This window comes from Aspergillus wentii (assembly GCF_001890725.1).
Source record: "Aspergillus wentii DTO 134E9 unplaced genomic scaffold ASPWEscaffold_1, whole genome shotgun sequence".
Taxonomy (NCBI): domain Eukaryota; kingdom Fungi; phylum Ascomycota; class Eurotiomycetes; order Eurotiales; family Aspergillaceae; genus Aspergillus; species Aspergillus wentii.
The window spans coordinates 300,880-320,907 of record NW_024467832.1 but is presented as its reverse complement, the minus strand read 5'-3'; the positions used below and the strand labels follow the sequence as shown (position 1 = coordinate 320,907).

The following is a 20,028-nucleotide window of genomic DNA, read 5'->3' as shown; positions in this document are numbered from 1 at the left end:
TTTACTCTATTTCAGCGACTACGAATACACGCCAATGCAAGTCTAAATAGAGCATAGCGATAGAGTAACGAATTTTCTTAATAAAAGGAAAAAGTCATCATTTACTACGAGTTGAACATTCATTGATGAATGGCATCCTGAGGATGGCCATTTCCCTGGCCCTAAAGCAGCGGCGCGGGTGATTTGGGATACCATGGCAGGGCTGATCCAGACCCGCCAGGGAGTTGTCAGCTAGCAGGGCTACGCATGGAGGCCATTAAAACAGAAGCCATTCAGTCACCCTTCCTAGAGGGATGCTTTAAGGAGGATTAGAGAGAGTTAATTCTTTTATTCTAACTAAGCTATCCTGGGTCTACCTTATATTAATATAATTAAGGACCATATTAGGGGAGAAGAGCTGTTATAAATATATCACTTTATACCTATTAGAGACTTAATAACCCTATACTACTGCCTACAGTTAATCCTAAGGCTTTAGTACAGAGCCTAGCGGTTACCCTAGCTTATAGATAACTAAGACGAAGGATACATACTCATAGAACACATTCAAGTACAATATAAAAGAAAAAAAGAAAATAAACACACAGACACCATAATAGCAACAGCCTAGCCAAATTGACCAGTACATCCCCTAAAAATATCATCCTATGGACATGTACCTCCATTTTGGAAATCAAAACATTTCCCAACAGGCTGACCCAACAAGCAACAAGCCCGTCCACAGCAGTTTGCAGTAGTGCCAACAGTGCAAGGATCACCATCAGGCACACAAGTTGGTGGCGGGATAGGGTCACATGTAACACCAGCCGTGACCGATCTCTGGAGTACCGGTAGTTTCAACGTTGTAGGATTCGAGGACGAAGAAGTACCCGTCCAGACTGGCGGTTTGTGGCCCGGCAACGGAGACGCATCTAGAGAGATGGTGGTGCCGGTGACAGCGTAGAAGGTGGACTGTGAAGCGGTGAAGACAAAATTGTCACTAGGCGGAGGAAGGGAGTATTTGACTGAGACGGAGCAGCCAGCGTTGTTGATGGTGACTTTGACGCAGATTGATTTGGAGAAGAAGCCGCTTGGGTCGAGGTTTTTGCAGATGTCTCTTTTAGAGATGGATTCGATGTTGTTATTTGCAGAGGCCACTGGATTGGCGGCTGCAAAAGAGGTTATTGTTGACCAAAGCAATAACTTGGATAAATAGTAGAATATCTGCATTGTGAGAGAGGCAAAGGATATATGAATTTTTTATAAGCTATGCCGACTATCTCAGGGTATAAAGAGTGAAGAAATCCGTATCTAACGTACTGTAACAGGTTTATATACCCTTGGCAATAGCTCTGAAAAATCAAAATGCCTTAGATGATTATGCATGTCACGATGAAAACATCCATGAACAGTGGTTCACTAAACTGCCAATCTAACTTAACCAGCTAGTTTTCCTCCCTGCATTCGGATTTGATTTTCCTGGCCTGACTTCATCATACTCTGCTGTATAAATTCCACCAAACATATTCAAGGCATATATTCCAGTCTAGAACAATACACTGGGCTGGCCAGATCTAGCCGATCATTCTTAAAGTTTAAATCAACACAAACGCATATTTTGCTGTAGATAAATTTTAATTGGTACAAGGGTTGTGGTTCGTTAATACGAAACCTTAATGATTGATTAATGGTAATAAGCTGCCTCCTCCTCCGCCTCACCAGGTAGCATAACCGCATGGTCAATAGCAACAGGAAGGCCGCGATGCCATCCTACGATGACAACCCCCATCAAAACCAGTTTACTAACAGGATGCCAGCCGTAGCAGACGGAGGTGTCCTTATTGGGGAACCCAGTACTGATATGGATGTGCAGTAGAACAGAATATACCACCACATATCAGCGGAATGGCTATAAAACAAATGTGATGGAGGATTCTAAAGTTTATTGGCAAACACCCGACCAAATAGACGATCATGACCAACAAAAAGGTCCCGACTAAACGATGGATCCAGAGCAAGAAAAAGATCAGCCAGCGCACGAACCGCGAGGGAAGACAAATCCAGGCGCTATCATGTTGGGAAAGGGGCGTCCTGGCGTATTATGTCCTGGCCACCACCTACGCAAGCTTGGCCATTGCTTTGGGACGTAAAAGGGTTCACCAAAGGCTTGACTAAAGATTGGTGCGATTATAGAGAGCGAGAATCAGATCGAAATACAGGACTTAGTCGAGTTGCAAGACCAAGTAAATTTTCGCAGGAAAGTGCGAAGGGAATCCCAACGACAGTCGGCGGTGATATGCAGCCTATATTTCTAGGAAATCCGAGGTCGCTAGTCGAAGATAGCAGATGCTGATTGGTCGACGGACGACTGGTTGTTTGCGAGAAAAAAGACTACATTTCTCGAATGGCTAGAATCTGGAGAAGGGATTTACTGAATCAGTGGCAGGGTGGGAGCCTATCTTCAACGACCAGACAAGATATCGGGTTGACAACGATAAGGTGGAGGCAAGTCAACCTTGAAGTTTGCTTCGGAGCGCTCTGGAAATATGGGCCGGTGGAAGCAAGCTGCATATTGCAAGAAGATGCTTGTCTTTATCTCCCAGTCCCGTCATGCTATCTTACAACATATTAGCACCTTCTTCAAGTGACAAAGCACGATAAATAAAATCTCAACTTACCATGATAAATGTCCTACGATAGGTACTAGCATAATATGTCCAAGAAGCGGTAGCCCCTCTCCAAATCTTCCCATTTCCTCCCTTGGGTACATCCCCATAATCGGAATGATTCAGGATCAGCAGAAAGACGGGATAGAACTGATATTTGAAGTGGATATGATAGGTTAGATAGGAGTTGATGTTAATGTTCTATTGAACTGGGAAGCATACTTTCATCTTTCTTGCTCCTTAAATAATCACATGTCTGACAATCTTCGAACTCCACCTGAATGGTCAAAACATACTTGAAAAATCCATGCATGCATATAACTGTTCACAGTACATACATAAAACCGGATTGTTGTCACAAGGAAAAAATTTCATGGACCACAACATGTCATGTCACTCAATCCAAGTGGATACTAATGGTTCTACCTCTTGAAGGATGTGAGGGGGGGGGGCTGGAAAAATAAGATGGAATATGCGCTATTACCAATGTAGTTGCACGAGGCTTCGTGAATAGTTTGACAGCATGGGAATTTTCTGCAAGGAGTATTCGTCGAAGGATCCTAGATCCACGACGCAATAGGTGTTGTTACATCATTAGGGCAACTTGACCATAGATTACTGCACAAGATATATGATACGACTGGTTATGTATGATTATATTCATATAGTCTTGAAAATGCGAGGATTCACCTGCTGCTGGATATATTATGGTGTTTGTAGATAACGCGGTCGCTAACAAAAGGTACATTAAACATGGATGACACACTGACAATATGGTGCTACCGTGAGAGCGAGGACTCCTAGTTTTTCTGCATAATGAATGTGCCACACACCTGGGCCCTGTAACCTGTAACTGCATGAATGCCTTCTATGAGGAGTATAATAGAGAACGGATATACTATAGCTCTCCCTGACGTAATGTGCGCTTTACTTTTCCCTTGCATAGGAGAGGTATTCTGAAGACTTCACACCTTGTGCATCAATATGCATACTACTGCTTACCCCACATCCTATAGGTGTAAGAAGCAAGGGAAAATGTTCGAGTCTGCAGTGTAATTGTTGGAAGGAAAATGTCACCTCTCAAGATCAATAAGAAGTTTGAGATTTTATGTGGCAGTAGATACTTTTCTAGCCGAGAATGTGGAATGTATTTGACTAGACCATTGAGAAAAATGTATTATTAATTGAGTCCTTCGCCACATATCTGTTCTGTAACCCAACTACTTCACGTATTTAGACACTGGTAATGCGTCGAGCGAGTCCATCTCAACACGGAGGATACAGGTTCCGAGTAGATGGTGGTTGGAGGTACTCTCCATAAGCCTCAGCAACGGCTTCACCCTCCTCAGGCTGACCATCCTCCAATGTGTGAATGCTCCCCTCCACCGACACAGTTTTCCCCTCCAATTTGACTGTTCTTGCTTTAAGTACATAGAACGAATCAGTAGGTGCCGGTTTCAAATACTCGATCTGCAGCTGTATCGTCACCCCAACCTGAGCTGGAAGGGCGGCGCTGGCACAACCTAACAGCCCCTCATCCATGATTGTCGCTAACAGACCGCCGTGAGCCATTCCCGGATATCCGCAGAGATCAGGCCCGATGTAGAGAATATTGAAGAATGATGTGCCACCTTTGCTGAAGAAGGCCAGTGGTGGGACAGGAACTTTGTCCCTGAACAGGAGGCTACCAGTAGTAAACATATGAGGACGCAGGGCAGCAGGGACGTGGATATAGTAGCGAGACTCCTGAAAGGACGGATTTGTGCGGAGCCTGCTGACCAGGGGATGGGTTTGAAGTTTTTTCTCGATTTCATTCTGGAAGTCCATCGTGATCGTCTGTACTCTTGGTGTGTATAACTTGATTGATCGTGTGAAAGAGTGGTTTCCAAAAAGACGCCAAATCCTGGATAGTACTTATAGGTGTTGGCCTTGATACAGGGATGGAATTCCTGCTGTGTTTTGCCTCCAATCTGTGGAACCATGAGGATATCTCTTGTTGTTGGAAACGTAATTGATAGCCTTGCTAAGAACATTCCATGTGCAACAAGGCTAAGGCTAGCTGTCCCTCACAGATAGTTCAGGTGCTGCTGGAAGTTCACAGTATAGACCTTGAAAGGAGCAACTTACATGGTCTGCTTTGTATGGCATACCTGCTGAGCAACAATCCACGGTCTACACCGTAAGGTCTGGACAGTCAGATGATGACAGCCTTCGGTGCGATATAAAAGGCTTCATAATGTGTCTGGTTGGACAGAGTCGACTTATCTACACCACGCTTTTATCCCATTCATATTAAAAGAACGCTCAGAAATACTCATCGGAGAATCACCAAAACCAGAAACAATGCAATCCCCACCGGACACGAAAGGGAGACAAGAAAGTATTGCAATCATAGGCATGGGCTGTCGCCTTCCTGGGAGTGCCACGAATCTTTCGAAATTCTGGGATCTCTTGTCCAGGGGCGAGAGTGCCTGGACCAAGGTTCCTGACTCGCGGTTCAACCAGGATGCCTTCTACAACCCAGACAGCAAGACCAGCGGAACGGTGCGGATATCCATACAGTCCACATATCGTATAAGACGAGCTGACTTGATATATAGTTTCATAGCCGAGGCGGCCATTTCCTGACCGGAGATATTTCCAGATACGATGCGAACTTTTTCAATGTCAATCCGGCCGAAGCACAGGTATCTTTATTTGTGTAGACCCCGTGGCATATCACCAGGGCTAATTGCAAAGGCAATGGATCCACAACTGCGATTACTTCTTGAAGTTGCTTATGAAGCCGTTGAAAATGGTAGCATCACCCCCCAAGGTCAAAAGCCTCATTCTAACTCTCCAAGCCGGTCTTAGTCTCGACAAGCTCCGCGGAACCAGCACATCCTCGTATGTCGCCCTTTACAATCGGGACTATGAGAAGATGTTGCTGCGGGATCCTGAAAATCTCCCCTTTTATCACCAAACAGGCAACGGAGAGGCCATGTTTGCCAACCGACTGGCCTACTTCTTTGACTTGAATGGTGCCTCCGTCACCCTCGATACAGGCTGTAGTGGAGGCATGGTTGCTCTCCATTTGGCCTGTGAAAGCATTCGGAACGGGGTATCTTCCCAATCCCTTGTAGGGGCTTCCAATTTGATTCTGGATCCGGCCACCATGATCGGGCCCAGTTTCCTCCGGTTCTATGCAGCCGATGGACGGACCAAGGCCTTTGACCAACGTGCAGATGGGTATGGCCGAGGCGAAGGCGTGTGCTGCGTCATGCTCAAGTCTCTTGCGGCTGCCCTGAAAGACGGCGACCCTATCCATGCGGTGATCCGAAGCTCCGCCATCAATCAAGATGGACGGACTCCCGGTATCACTGTCCCCAGTGGTGACGCCCAAGAGAGCTTGATTCGTGCAGCATACCATGCTGCTGCACTGAGCCCCGCCAAGACAGGATATATCGAAACGCACGGTTCTGGGACAGCATTGGGTGATCTCACAGAGACAAAAGCCATCGGATCTGTCTTGGGGGCAGCTCAAGGTAGACTAAGCCCCGTTTTGCTGGGCTCGGTCAAAACAAATATTGGCCACCTGGAGAACGCAAGCGGGCTTGCCGCCATCATCAAAGCTGCCTTGGTAATTGAAAAAGACTGCATTCCTCCTACCATCAACCTACAGAAAGCAAACGCGGATATATCTTGGAAAGAATGGAATATCGAAATTGCAAATAGGTGGCAAAGACTCTCAGAGCTAGGATCTGGATCTAGTCAGGTTTCTCTCAACAGCTTTGGGTTCGGTGGAACCAACGTACACATAGTTCTCGATCGATTGCAAGATTTTGATAGGCCGGAACAACATACCAACGGGAGGAATGGTTTCCAAAAACCAAACCCCAACATATACATTCTCTCGGCGAGATCAAGCGAGTCCGCTCGACTGATGGCAGTCCAATTCCAAGAGTACCTCCAGCAGAACAGCTGCAATGGCCAAGACCATGACTTTCTCGAAGATCTGGCCCATACTCTTTACACTCGTCGACCGCTCTTCCCCTGGAGGGCTGCGATTGTCGCGGACTCGGCTTCGGCTCTAGAACAGCATCGCCCCGAGACGTGGTCCTTTTATCATGCGGGGAAGAGGTCTCCCAAGTTGAGCTTTATATTCACTGGACAAGGCGCACAATGGGAAACTATGGGTAGAGATCTCCTAGAAACTAATTCGGCTTTCCGAGAATCGATATGGCGAGCAGACCAGTACCTCTCTGAGCTGGGAGTGGAATGGAAGCTCATTGATGAACTCATGAAGCCGCTGCCAGAGAGTCGGCTAGGCAGCGCGGTTATTGCACAGGCCGCCTCTACTGCTGTTCAACTAGCTCTTGTTGACATGCTGGCATCTTGGAATGTATATCCAACCGCTGTGACCGGTCATTCGAGTGGCGAGATTGCAGCCGCCTATGCTGGCAAAATCGTGTCATTTCGAGATGCTATGCTCATAGCATATGCTAGGGGGTGCGCGGTAGGGCAACTAGCCAGACAAAATAACAATCCGATCAAAGGTGCCATGATAGCTGTCGGTCTGGATGTGCTAACGGCGAAGCAATATTTCGGTCGACTGTCTGATTCAGCTGGATTGTTGACCGTGGCTTGTGTCAACAGTCCCCAGTCTGTGACAGTGTCTGGTGACGAAGCGGCTATTATCCAGTTGGAGAAGATCCTCGAACAAGAAAGCATTTTTGTTAGGCGACTCCCAGTTGATGTTGCGTATCATTCACACCACATGCTTCGTGTTGCTGAAGACTACCGAAGTGCGCTTTCGTCGCTGCAAAAGCCTTGCTCGAATCCAGACGTGGTGTTTCACTCCAGCGTCAAGGCCAAGGTGCTGGATGGGGCCGAACTGGATGCTCACTATTGGGTGAAGAATCTGGTCTCGCCTGTCCTCTTTTCTGCGGCCGTCGAAAGTCTGACTCAAGCTCCGAAAGACAGTCAATCTGCTGCTGTCAGCTTTCTCGTGGAAATTGGCCCCCATGCAGCGTTGAAAGGTCCCATCAAACAAATCCTTGGGACTCGGATGGGTGAGCAGGTCCGATACGCCCCGACGATTGTGCGTCACAAATCCTCGCGTCACACGATGTTGGATCTTGCTGCTGATCTATTCAAACACGGGTATGACATTGACATTAACCTGGTTAACTTCGGCAATGCTGAAGCTGCTCGACCTCGCCGATGTTTATCCGATCTCCCTCCCTATCCGTTTGATCATTCCACCTCCTTCTGGCATGGAAGCCGCTTGAGCAGAAACTACCGTCACCGTGTCGACCCACCCCATGAGCTCTTGGGGGTCCTCAGCGTGGAGTCCAGCGCACTGGAACCCAGGTGGAGGAACTACATCGGTGTTTCCACCGCTCCTTGGCTTTCTGGGCACAAGATTAATGATGAGGTTATTTTCCCGGCTGCGGGGTTCCTTTCCATGGCGTTTGAAGCTGGAATTTGGTATCACACGCATGCACGAGGGCAGTATGAGCAAAACGTTTGTTCAATTCAGCTGAGCAATGTTTCTATTGCCCGTTCACTGAGCATCCCGGAGTCAGGGCCGCCAATTGAAATAATGTTTGTGCTACGGCCAGGCACAGAACAAGCAGGCAGAGACTTAGCACGACGGCATGAGTTTGTTATATACTCATATCCAGATGGGGCGGAAGTTGTCGAGCATTGCCGTGGATTCATGTCAGTTGTGCCCACGGAGACAATCTCTGACCACGAATTCCATCCGAACAAAAGAATGAATGAGATTCGGGTGGATCATCTCTATCACCAATTGAAACACCATGGGATTGACTACACCGGACCATTTCAGAGGCTGGCTGCTGTGACGGCACAAGGTGGCTATTGCAGTGCAACCATCGATGACCCAGAAGACGTTGGAGAAGGGTACAGGAGCAGCATGCATCCGGCAACAATTGACACCTGTCTTCAAACTATATTCCCTGCGATACGTTCCTTGCGGGGGATCCAGCGCGCTGCGATGCCGACACATATCCAGGAAGCCTCCTTATGCGTACCCGGGCAGACCCTGGCGCATAGGAGCCTCAACATATCTTCACAAGTCCAGGAAGCTAGTGGAGATCGATTCAAGGCTGATATTGAAGCGCACCTGGAAGGTCTCGGTTGCATCTTGTCGGTGAAGCAAATGGAGGCGACCCCCGTCCGCGGCATCCCATCAAAGCGAGAACATGACTTTGATCAGGTCAAGACCTGCCAGAAAACAGCCTTGACAATTGACCCCGATTTCTTTACGGCCCACGATATCCAATTCCTCTGTAATGCAAATCTGACCAATGCTTCTGTAACTCACCGGCTTTCAAAGCTAGCCCACGCCTGTCGTTACTATGCCAAGGCTGCCACCGAAAGCATCGACAACAACGATATCCACAGAATGACTTCCTCCCAGCGCCAGTACTTCGCTTGGATACAAAACCAAGCGGCTTTATACACTGAAGTCGAGGAGTGTGCTTCTCGAAAGATTCTGGATGATGTCAAGGCATCTGGCAGCGAAGGAGAGATTGTCTGTCGAATTGGTCAGAATTTGGCATCCATTCTCAAAGGCGATGATGATCCACTGTCGCTGATGCTCAACGAGGATCTGCTGTCTCGACTGTACCGTGATGACGAGAGCATGCAGCGATGTGCCATCCAGGCTGCGGAATATGCCACAGTTCTCGGCCGCAAGTCGCCTTCGCTGAGGATCCTCGAGATTGGTGCTGGGACTGGAGGGACAACACTCCCTATCCTGCAGGCACTGAGTGTCCCGGGAGGCTCTCTTTTCGAGCACTATTGCTTTACTGATGTCTCTAGCGGCTTTTTTCCCAATGCGAAAGACAAATTTGCCTCTTGGATTGACCGAATGAGCTTCGACAAACTCAATATTGAGGATCACCCTCGCAATCAAGGGTTTGAGCCTGGCAGTTACGATCTGGTGATAGCAGCCAATGTGTTGCATGCCACGACCTATATCGACAGCACTGCAAAGCACGTCCGCAGCCTGCTCAAGCCGGGGGGCAAGTTGCTTCTCCTGGAGAGTACGAGGCCAACAGTTCACCGGTCTTTTTTTTTGGGGACTCTGCCCGGATGGTGGCTCGGGTCTATGGAGCGAAACAAGGATAACCCTCTTCTGACAGTGAATGAATGGCATGATGTCCTGCAAAGAACCGACTTTTCCGGTGTTGATGCTGCCATGCACTCATATGAGATACCGGAGGAGCAGACGGACAGCTTGATTGTATCGAGCGCTTCCTCGACCTCCACCAAACAGGCAAGTGACGATCGTCCGGTCCAGCTCGTCCTCTCCAAAGAGCAGCTTTGGGGACAAGCAGGGAACCAAGCCATTGGCTTTTACGTGGCGGAGGACCTGATGGCTCTCTTTGGCAGTGACCGAGAAAACATTGTTTTCCTGGGCAACGCCGATTTTGATGGTCGCGTCTGCGTTTTTCTGGGTGAGCTAGACGGGCCATCCATCCTGGCCAACCTGGACAATGACTCATTTGCGGCCCTTAAAAGTATGTGCAAGCGAGCCAGAGAGATTATCTGGGTTACCTGCGGTGCTACTGAGAGATGTGAGAATCCCAGGTCGGCCCTTGTTCTTGGACTGGCTCGGGTCCTGCGACGAGAGAATGCTCATGTGCAGCTCACGACGCTCGATCTGGACCCTTCCAGCAGATTCTGTGCCAACAGGCTGGCGACGTCTGTCTTTGATTTCCTTCAACGGCGACAGCCAGGCTCCGCGACAAGAGATCATGAATGGACCCAACGCGATGGGAAGTGGCTCGTCCCTCGGATTGTCACTGATGACGGCCCGACCCAGTACGTTCGCTCGCAGACCATCAGAGTGGACCAACTGGAGCATCGACTGGAAAATTTCTATCAAGCAAAAAGGCCCTTGTGTCTCGCCATCGGTGATGTTGGGACCCTCCAGGACTTGCACTTTACAGACAACATAATGTTAACGCAGCAACCGCTGGGCCTGGATGAAGTGGAGATTGAAGTCAGAGCCTCTGGGGTAAACTTCAGAGACATCATGGTCTCACTAGGTCAAATGCCAGATGAGCTGGTGGCTGAATGTAGCGGCATCGTTCTCGCGGTTGGTTCACAGCTTCAGAACGACTTCTCTCAAGGAGACCGAGTCTACACCTGGCATGTTCCACGGTATGCAAGCCGCGTCCGTGCCAAAGGGTCCTTGACGAGGTGCATTCCTCCTGGGTTCTCGTTTGAGGATGCAGCATCTATCCCGGTGGTATACAGCACGGCCTATCATGCCCTGGTGAATATTGCCCGACTGAATGCTGGTGAGACAGTCCTCATTCACTCCGGTGCTGGAGGTGTGGGCCAAGCAGCCGTCACACTGGCCTTGAATATCGGCGCAAAAGTATTCACAACGGTGGGATCAGAGCAAAAGAAGCAATTGCTTGTTGAAAAATATGGTCTTTCTCCCTCTCACATCTTCTCGAGCCGCTCGAACGGTTTCGTGAAGGGGATCGGGGATATGACGAGTGGGTTTGGTGTAGACGTGGTGTTGAACGCCCTCGCCGGGTCGTTCCTCCAGGATTCAATCAACCTGTTGGCCCCCTTTGGGCGGTTTGTCGAGATTGGAAAAAATGACATTTTAGCCAACTCTCGAATGGATCTTGGCATTTTCTCTCGATCCACGACGTTCACGGCCTTGGACCTCGTCCAGCTCGTGCGGGAGAAGCCTGACATCGCTGCCGATGTATTCTCTCGCGTGGACCATCTGTTCCGGACAGGAGTTGCCAGACCTCCCTCACCTCAAACGATATTTGACATATCTAAAATCGAAGATGCTTTCCGTATCATGCAAAAGGGTGAACACGTTGGCAAGTTGGTGGTGTCTCACTCTCCGGCTGCTCAGGTCAAGGTATGTTGATCTTTCCCTCCTCACACTCAGTCACGACGGCAGCTAATAATATATAATCCTAGGTCACTCCTCCCCATCCTCGACCAGCCAAGCTTCGTCCAGATGCTAGCTACCTGATTATCGGTGGCCAAGGCGGCCTGGGGCGCGCTCTCTGCACGTTTTTGGTTCATTGTGGCGCCAGGTCACTTGTGATTCTATCGCCTTCCGGTTCCCAGAAGCCAGCAACCCGAGCTTTGGTTGAAGAAATGGCAGAAATCGGAGTGTGCCTTCACGCCCTTCAATGTGACGTGGACGATCGCCGTCAAGTCGCGGCTGCTCTGGCCAAATGCAATATCGAACTGCCTCCTATTCGGGGCATCCTCCACGCTGGACTTGTTCTGAAGGTGAAGTGTTTCGGCACCTTGGAAAGGGAAACCCCACTGACAGCTGCTCCAGGATTCCAGCTTCGACAATATGTCCGTAGAGGACTTTTGTCATGCCCTTCGTCCCAAACTGGCCGGGACCTACAACATTCACGAAGCCTTCCAACAGCAACAAACGACCCTCGACTTTTTCGTCCTGCTCTCCTCCTACGTTGGCCTTCTTGGTAGTCCCGGTCAGGCCAATTATGCTGCGGCATCCACCTTCCAAGACGCCTTTGCTCGCTGGAGGACCAGCCAGGGACTACCCACTCGTTCCCTCGATCTGGGTACAGTACAAGGTGCGGGCTCGCTCCATGAGAAGCCGGAAGCAATGGCCCATTTCGAAAGAATGGGTCTCGGAGGCATTCCACTTGAAGCATTCTATGCCTTGATCGGCTATGCCATCTCGACGCCTTTGAATAGTATCGACGAGAGCCAAACGGCTATTGGATGGGCACCACCATCCAGCTGGACTGGGTCAGTATACAAGGCCTTAGATCCTCGCTACTCCCATCTTCGGCCACGGATCAACGATTCTTTGGGTGAATCCAGTGAGGATTCAAGCAGCACTTCGCCTCCTACAACAGGGGCCAAAAACCTTCCCCAGGCGCTTGCCAGTTGCCGATCGCAGGATGAGCTTGTCTCTGTCACTTCTGAGGCAATTTCAAAGCAGATAGTAAGCATCCTTGGTGTTGTCAGCGAGGATATTGATTTTGGGAACAATATCGCTGCTCATGGCGGTGACTCGCTCGTGGCAATTGAGTTCCGAAATTGGTTCCGCAAAGAATTGCGTTGCAGCTTCACAACAGATCAGATTTTGACCGGATGCTCTGTCCAAGATCTGGTATTGAAGGCTGTGAGGGAATTTCAGGTTTAAGTGGTAAGAGGGTGTAATCAGGACAGGGATGAATGAGCTGGTGATATCTTAGCAAGGCTCTTGTGAAGGGCTGTGACATGGTTTCATTGTCTTCCTTTGCCTAAAATATAGTTGAGTAAGATAAAAAACCCACACTGGCCATGATATTAATTATTCCACTGCATATATTAAATCCCATATAGTTGAAACACCTAGAGGACCCTTGCCAGAAAGATAAAGATCTATCTAATAGCACTAAAGGATCGCCCGCGGCCTAGATTCACTTCCATCAAGCCATCTACTACGAGTTGAACTTTGAGAAATGCCTCTTAATATGCTAAAAAAGCTCCTTCAAATCCTTACAAAGCAGATCCGGCACTTCCCAAGCAGCAAAATGCCCACCACTCTCCATCTCCGTCTGCCGAACAACATCCCCCCCAAGCCCGGTTCCAAGAATCCGGGATACTAATAATCTCTCTCGGAAAATGTGTAACGCCAATCTTAACCCGCGAATCGACGGGCATTGATAATGCGCCCAATAATGAAATCCCTCTCGGAAACGCCTTTTCAGACGTCCACACTGGATGCGTTGATTCGTAGTATATTCGCGTCGACGCAGCCAGGCCAGCGCGTGAGAAGAAATATATACATACCTAGGTTAGAATATCATCGTCTGTCCATACAGGGATGTTGTCGATTATATCGTGTAGTTTCTCAAATATCCAAGCGAGAAGGCCGACAGGGCTATCATGGAGACTATATCCGATTGTCTTAGGCCGCATTTCTTGCTGTTTGAAATAGCTTATGCTTTCGGTGAGAAAGTCGTACGTGGTTGCTAGTCTGCGGCGATCTTTGGCTGAGAATGGACTGGTGAAGAGCGATTTGAGGAGAGGAGGGCGCTTTTCCAGGGGAGGGGAGGTATTGTGGGCATGAAGTTGAGGTGGAGGGCTCCCTTCATGGTTGATATATAGATATATAGAGAGACGGAAAGAGAGAGAAATGTATGTGGACTGTAGAGGCATAGTAGGTTGTAGTTATGTTATTGCCTTTCATCTCTACTGCCTCCATGTATCCTATTCCGTGTCATGATTAATAAATTGTAGATAGCCAACCAGACATCTCATTTATCATGAACAGATTATGTTGCCCATCTAGGAATATGCAGTATGAGGAGCAGTCAGTGGTATAACTTGTAGCAAAACGGCTCATCAGCCTTTCACCTGCTTTTATCTCAGAGACTAAATATCGATTTATTTTCAGTGCAACGTCTGGCTATATAATATTCGGTATTACTGCATTACTGTGTGACAGTGACTAACTACTACCTTGCGTTCTCCTACGTCACCAGAAACATTCTTCTACGGAGAAATCTTCCAATCAACAATATATGCTCCTGCCATTTTCTGAGCCAATGGTAACCCCGAGTCCTCTTTTTTTGCCTCCCAAGGGATAGCTTCTATCCTCACTTGCGTCATCTAACACTTGGATGCTCTACTCTTATTGCACTTCCTCGAATCTAATTATGAGTGTCTTTCTAAATTAGGGTTGAATTGCCTATCATAACATACTGTCCAACTATAGCAGCAAGGGCACCACCACATACTATTTTGTCTCTTTAAGTGCCAACCAACCTTCGAGGTGAGGATCATAGAGGGGGGCCCGAGAAAAAGCCTGGTGTGATATGGGTAGTACAATAGCGTATGTGTAGGCCTGATGCTGTTGTGTCTGATGTTGGAGTGGCGATGATGGGGTACTTATTGGTCTGCAGCAGCTCTAAGATCGGGATAGGAAACGTCATGCTGTATTACCTCATGCCTTATATGTGGGTGAATCACTAGATTGGTATGTGTCATGTAATAGGAATGCGCACTGCCTGTCAGACGACTAACTGACATCTGTCATATCCAGTTGCAATCACCTATCTCCACCACACTCATCCTGTACTCCCCCACTACGGAGGCTCTGAATGGACATACATCAAATGCGCTCTCTCCACCGTTGACTGCATGACAGGCTTCATCGGCCGCCATTTCTTCCACGACTTGATTGACTTCCACGTCATTCATCATCTATTTCCGAAGATTCCATTTTCCAGGGCAGAAGAGGCTACTAGAGCTGTACTGCCGATCCCCGGGGGGCAATATCATCAGGAAAAGGAGCAGAGTTTCCTGTCGTCTTTTGTGGAGACTTTTCGGATTTGTATATTTGTCGAGAGGGATTTTCCTGGGGGAGAATTTGTCCAAAATGCTTCTGATATATAGTTTTGACTGCCAGGCTATCAGTTATGTCAGGTGTAACCGGGACTCCTTCAATTCTAAAAAACGATTTGCCCAACATATTTCTGCATTTATATACTTGAACTATAGTATCTACATACCTCTTAATCATACCATTTCCACTCACCTCATCGAAATATCAAGTTGTTCACCAGATGAACTATATATAAAGGGACAGAGACTACAAGCAGGATGCAAATTCCAGATTTCAGTTCGGGATCGAAAAGATCGATGTAAGGACTGCATTCCTGCCTGTATATGCTGTGCTTCGCCTGCCTCACATCGAGTGACACAAGGGAGGCTAGGATGGGCAAGATGGCGAATCCACACCTATATAGACACATAAATGAGACCCGAGAACAGAAATCTTTTTTCATTCTCACAGTACTTCCATCAATCAATTCAATTCTCTTAAAATGCGACCCTTCAAGTCCGCCCTGGAAGCTTCTTCCTACCAACACCCAGCTAGCAACGGGCCCTGGGCCCAGCGCCGCGATGAGACGATATCGAAAATGCTCGAACAAGGCCTGGAATACCCCACCCTGGCAGAGCACCCCATAGCCTGGGCAGAAGACCAAGATCCGTTTGGACACGTTATGACCCAGACATATCCGCACATCAATGCCAAATGCTTCCTTCGATTACTCGAGTCTTTCGAGGAACAGCTAAAGGATCGGTTTCCAGACTTTATGAAGGCGCGCGGAATCGGTATCATGTCCAACAGACTTGTGCTGAGTATGAAGCGGGTAGTGAAGTATCCTGATCTGGTGAGTTGGCCTCGTAATGCCACTTAGTCCTTGACCGATGCTGACCGACGTGTAGCTCATAACCGGGGTACGCCTTGTGGAGGTCCGCCCAGATCGGATATTCTTTGAAAATGAGCTTTGGTCTGCGCAGACCAAAGAGATGGTGGCCGGCTTCCAGATGGTGGCTGTTTTCTTTAACCACCACACGGGGAAGAAGGCGAATCTGCTAGAAGAAGGGGGTGTTTGGGCAGATTTGCATGCCTCTCTGTTGCGGCGCTCGGCGGAGTCAAATCGGACTCTGGGGATTTGGCAGGAGAAGCAGAAGAGGCAAAACAATGGCAAGCTCTAATCTGGAACGATTTATGTCTATCATTCATAATGGGCCATAAAATACACATATATAGTGGAATATGTGCCTGGCGCTTTATTGGCCGAGCAGTATTATCTACTGACAGTTACGAGCCTGGAGACACCGAGGGAACACACTATATGATCTATTCAGTCTTTAGGCCTATCTGCTTATGGGAATGCTAAGCTACCTAAATACATTAGGAGGCTCACAATGCCAGTATCAGTTTGGGAGTCTAAATGAGGCTTATAGTTGAGAAAACTTCCCAGTTAAATTCAGACAAAGTGATATCCCAAGTCAATGTGTTATCAGGACTTAGAGCAGCATCAATAACCATTGTCACCAGCCAGCCATTCCCAGATGGGATCGCCTTTTCGCACGTCAGTAACCACCTTTACTGGCCGAACATGGGCATACCGGGACTGGAAGACGGGAGCATCATGTTCTGTAAGCTGAACGGCAGTGATATACAAGTCATCGTGCCCCAGGGAGAGATACATATCCCAAAGCAAGTGCTCGTCGACGATACTGCTGGGAAGCTGTACATGGCCGGTCGAGAGGGTTTGCGGATTATGCGTAGCCGGTCAGTTTGCCTATGTGGCTGATCTAGGAGGGAGTATATATCGATGCAATCTGAACTCAAGGGGAAAGCACAGAGTGTTTCAGGGTGAGCTGTGCGTTTACTGGGATTGCTTTGGTTCCGCAGAAAGGCAAGAAATGTATGCTGTAGACTGGCCTATCAAATCCCATGTTGGCCACTATGGTAATGGTTAAGCTTATATATCTATGCTTGAATTCACACTTTGTTTGACATAAATTAAATACAACAATCATGTGTCTCATGCACTGTCATCCCAATTCCTCTATGCCCTTTCGATAAGCCCTTGAATCTCATCCGGATCGAGCGGAGCAGTATCCACCTCCTCGCCTCCGTTATAAAGGACCGTCAAGGGCATTTCATCCGGGCTATGCTGCGGGTGAACAAAACCAGAGTCGACAACCAAAAAGTTAATCTCTTCTCCACGGTCCTCATTTGCCTCCCAGAAAATGGGCATAAATGGCGATTCCGGTCCCATCCAAGGAGCCCAGTAGTGAACGATGGTTTTGTTGCCGGAGTCGATGGCTTCGAAGACCTGTCCGGGGCTGGAAGGGGGTATTAGTAAGTTTGGATAGAAAATATGGCGTTTCTAAGACGTACTCTTGGACTGTTTCGACAGGCATCTTGAAAATATGGGCTTGGTATTTCTGGAGGTTTGGTATATTTTTGTGGATGGAAAATGTGGATGGAGGGGGAGCAAGGGCAATTTATAGATGGGGGAGGAGTTCAGCTGAGATTTCAGCTGAGGTTTTCAGCTCTCTTCAGCCACGCCGAGATCAGGCTAAAATGATCTTTGTTGAGCGACTGAAGCTGAGGATCGTCAGTATTTGGGTGGGTCCTGCCTTGCTGTGTTGATACGATAGGACAATTCAGTTCAGCTGAAGGTAAAGTGGGTATAAGATACGTCATAGCTGATGGCGGGGTATAGCTGAACCCAACAGTTTGCAATCTGGCACTCGAATAACTTCATCTAGCTGATTAGATAACCAAGGTGAAGAAAAATTTGCCCGAAAATCCAAATAATAAAGGGACTGATAGAGCTATCTAGGTATGACACAGAGAGGCCCAAATAGGTAAGTTCAGGTGCAGTTTAGCGACCAGTTATTTTGGCATGACATGTTCATAATAATATTGGTGGGCAGCATCCATAATACCCTTGACTCTAGCAGCAGCCACCTTTTCCTGGCGATCATATGAGTACAGCCCATTCACCTCTTGCTCAATGTCACACCTAATACATCAGTATACACCTATCAGAAGGGAGTGGGACATACAGCTGAGTATACACCAGTCCACACGAATGTCCGCCCTTGACAACCGCCATTACAAGCCTTTCCAGCCGGCCCAGGAAGTCCTCCGGGTCGGTTGCAGTGGTATAGCCCCAGTCTCGTTCTCCTGCGGTGCCCTTGGTGGGAATGATGTTCACTCCACCCATTTCTGAGCAGATCACCGGAGCCCCGGGAGCGTGTTTCGTGCCTGGGTCTGACTTTGTCGGGCCTACAAACATGTCGTGGCCGCCTTTCTGACCGAGGATGCCAGTGTTAAAGTCGGAGCATGTGGCTGCCAGGGCTGGGGCATCGGTGTAGTCGTGATACGTGGTCAGGTCGGTTACGACGTGCTCCCAGCCGCAGTTATCGTTGATGGGACGGGTTGGATCGAGAGTTCTGTTCTGTTAGTTTAGCTTACATAGACTGAAAGAACATACTTGGTCAGATAATAGATAGCCCGGATGTGGTTGCGCTGCTCGACATTACTGCCCAGAGCAGGATACGCCCAGCTCTCGTTAAACGGTGTCCAAGTGACGATAGACGGATGGTTAATATCTCTCTTGACGGCCTCCACCCACTCGCTGTTAAACCGAGATATATAGTCGTCACTGAACTCGTACGCATTTGCCATCTCTCCCCAGACCAGAAACCCCAGTCGGTCGGCCCAGTAGTAAAACACAGGGTCTTCTACCTTTTGGTGTTTCCGACACCCATTGACGCCCATTTTCTGGCATAGCTCGATGTCCAGCCTCAGTGCTTCTTGTGAAGGGGGCGTCAGTCCTGTTTCTGGCCAGTAGCCTTGATCGAGGACGAGGGTTTGAAACCGAGGTTTGCCGTTGATGCGGAATGTGCTATCACCGACTGTCCAGGAGATATTGCGCATGCCTGTTGTTGTCTGCACCTCGTCCAGTAGCTGTCCTTCTTCATTATATAGGCGCAGTGTCAGATCATACAGAGTCGGATGCTCCGGTGCCCAAAGCGCGACTCCATTGTCCACAGGCAGTGAGCCATGGGCATCAGATACACGCATGTCCACATCCAAACACACCCAGTCCTTTTCCTGTGCCAGTTCCTGTCTGTTTCGACTGACAGTGACACCAGCAAGACTGGCTTCGATCTCAATTTCACCTTTACTCGCACCCGCAGGACGTCCCAGCACCGCGAAACGCGCATGAAGCTGTCCACTTTCAATATCATCAGAGCGCAGCACAGTCCCCTCACTCCCCCCTCCTATGCGCATCTTCGGCACACTCTCCACCCAAACAGACTGCCATATCCCACTCGTCGGCGTGTAGAAAATACTCTCCGGCACAGGCCCCCAATACTGTTTCCCGCGAGGCTGGCCTAGATCATATGGCGAGTCCCGCACTCGAAGTGTAAGACGCCCTGCCTTATTCCCAGAAAACGCATCCGTCACGTTCAGGTCGAAGGGAACGTGACCACCGCGATGGCCTCCCACCGCCTGTCCATCTAACCAAACTGTGCAGTCGTAGTCGACAGCTCCGAATCGCAGTAGCAGTTGGTGGCCGCGGGCGACTTCATCGGGGGTACGGATATCTTCAACCACTCGCTCATACCAGAGCACCTCGTGGGCTTCATGGATGCCAATTCCGGACGCAGGTGTTTGAAAGGCATACGGGACTTGAATCTGTTGTTTCTTCTGGGGAATCCCTTCGTGGTGCCAGCGTTGCGAGAGGCCTTGGTCGCTGTCATCGAAGATAAAGTCCCAGGCTCCGTTGAGGGACGTCCAGTTGAGGGCTGGACGCTGGAAATCTGGGCGGGGGTAGGCTGCCATTTTATCTTATATTGATAGGTAACTTTTCTTTTGCATTCGAGTGCTTGTTGTTGCTGTTGTTGTTGAATGGTCTCAAGCATTTATATTTCCCCGCAGCGATCGGCGTAACCCCGCTTATGACGTTACTCGGATGATTCCTTAGTTCTAGACCACCTAATAATAGATTTGTATCAAGTTAATACCCACTTA

The 20,028-nt window shown here is 48.7% G+C and overlaps 6 protein-coding genes across 6 annotated transcripts; 2 read left to right on the top strand and 4 right to left on the bottom strand.

The window, feature by feature from the left end:
• Nucleotides 1-304: 304 nt before the first annotated feature.
• Nucleotides 305-1,355, bottom strand: ASPWEDRAFT_192296 (uncharacterized protein). Its single transcript, XM_040832249.1, has one exon. The coding sequence runs from the start codon at nucleotides 1,207-1,209 to the stop codon at nucleotides 646-648; it is 564 nt and encodes a 187-aa protein (XP_040693789.1). The 5' UTR covers nucleotides 1,210-1,355; the 3' UTR covers nucleotides 305-645.
• Nucleotides 1,356-3,911: 2,556 nt separating this feature from the next.
• Nucleotides 3,912-4,472, bottom strand: ASPWEDRAFT_166199 (PaaI family thioesterase; the record flags this gene model as incomplete). Its single annotated transcript, XM_040829952.1, has 1 exon — nucleotides 3,912-4,472. The coding sequence occupies one exon, from the start codon at nucleotides 4,470-4,472 to the stop codon at nucleotides 3,912-3,914; it is 561 nt and encodes a 186-aa protein (XP_040693788.1).
• A 327-nt stretch (nucleotides 4,473-4,799) lies between these two features.
• Nucleotides 4,800-12,951, top strand: ASPWEDRAFT_730400 (type I polyketide synthase). Its single transcript, XM_040839271.1, has 6 exons — nucleotides 4,800-5,189; nucleotides 5,246-5,332; nucleotides 5,385-5,442; nucleotides 5,489-11,550; nucleotides 11,613-11,924; nucleotides 11,977-12,951. Exons 1-6 carry the CDS (start codon nucleotides 4,989-4,991, stop codon nucleotides 12,826-12,828), a joined length of 7,572 nt encoding a protein of 2,523 aa, XP_040693787.1. The 5' UTR covers nucleotides 4,800-4,988; the 3' UTR covers nucleotides 12,829-12,951.
• A 2,433-nt stretch (nucleotides 12,952-15,384) lies between these two features.
• Nucleotides 15,385-16,178, top strand: ASPWEDRAFT_730388 (uncharacterized protein; the record flags this gene model as incomplete). The annotated part of the gene is made up of 2 exons (XM_040839270.1): nucleotides 15,385-15,850; nucleotides 15,906-16,178. Exons 1-2 carry the CDS (start codon nucleotides 15,500-15,502, stop codon nucleotides 16,176-16,178), a joined length of 624 nt encoding a protein of 207 aa, XP_040693786.1. The 5' UTR covers nucleotides 15,385-15,499.
• Nucleotides 16,179-16,880: 702 nt separating this feature from the next.
• ASPWEDRAFT_33442 (uncharacterized protein) lies at nucleotides 16,881-17,610 on the bottom strand. The gene is made up of 2 exons (XM_040833790.1): nucleotides 17,377-17,610; nucleotides 16,881-17,321 (listed from the first exon to the last, which is right to left on the bottom strand). The coding sequence occupies exons 1-2, from the start codon at nucleotides 17,397-17,399 to the stop codon at nucleotides 17,042-17,044; spliced, it is 303 nt and encodes a 100-aa protein (XP_040693785.1). The 5' UTR covers nucleotides 17,400-17,610; the 3' UTR covers nucleotides 16,881-17,041.
• Nucleotides 17,611-17,669: 59 nt separating this feature from the next.
• On the bottom strand, nucleotides 17,670-19,889 carry ASPWEDRAFT_33441 (glycoside hydrolase family 2 protein). The gene is made up of 3 exons (XM_040833789.1): nucleotides 18,482-19,889; nucleotides 18,051-18,440; nucleotides 17,670-18,007 (listed from the first exon to the last, which is right to left on the bottom strand). Exons 1-3 carry the CDS (start codon nucleotides 19,837-19,839, stop codon nucleotides 17,878-17,880), a joined length of 1,878 nt encoding a protein of 625 aa, XP_040693784.1. The 5' UTR covers nucleotides 19,840-19,889; the 3' UTR covers nucleotides 17,670-17,877.
• Nucleotides 19,890-20,028: the final 139 nt, after the last annotated feature.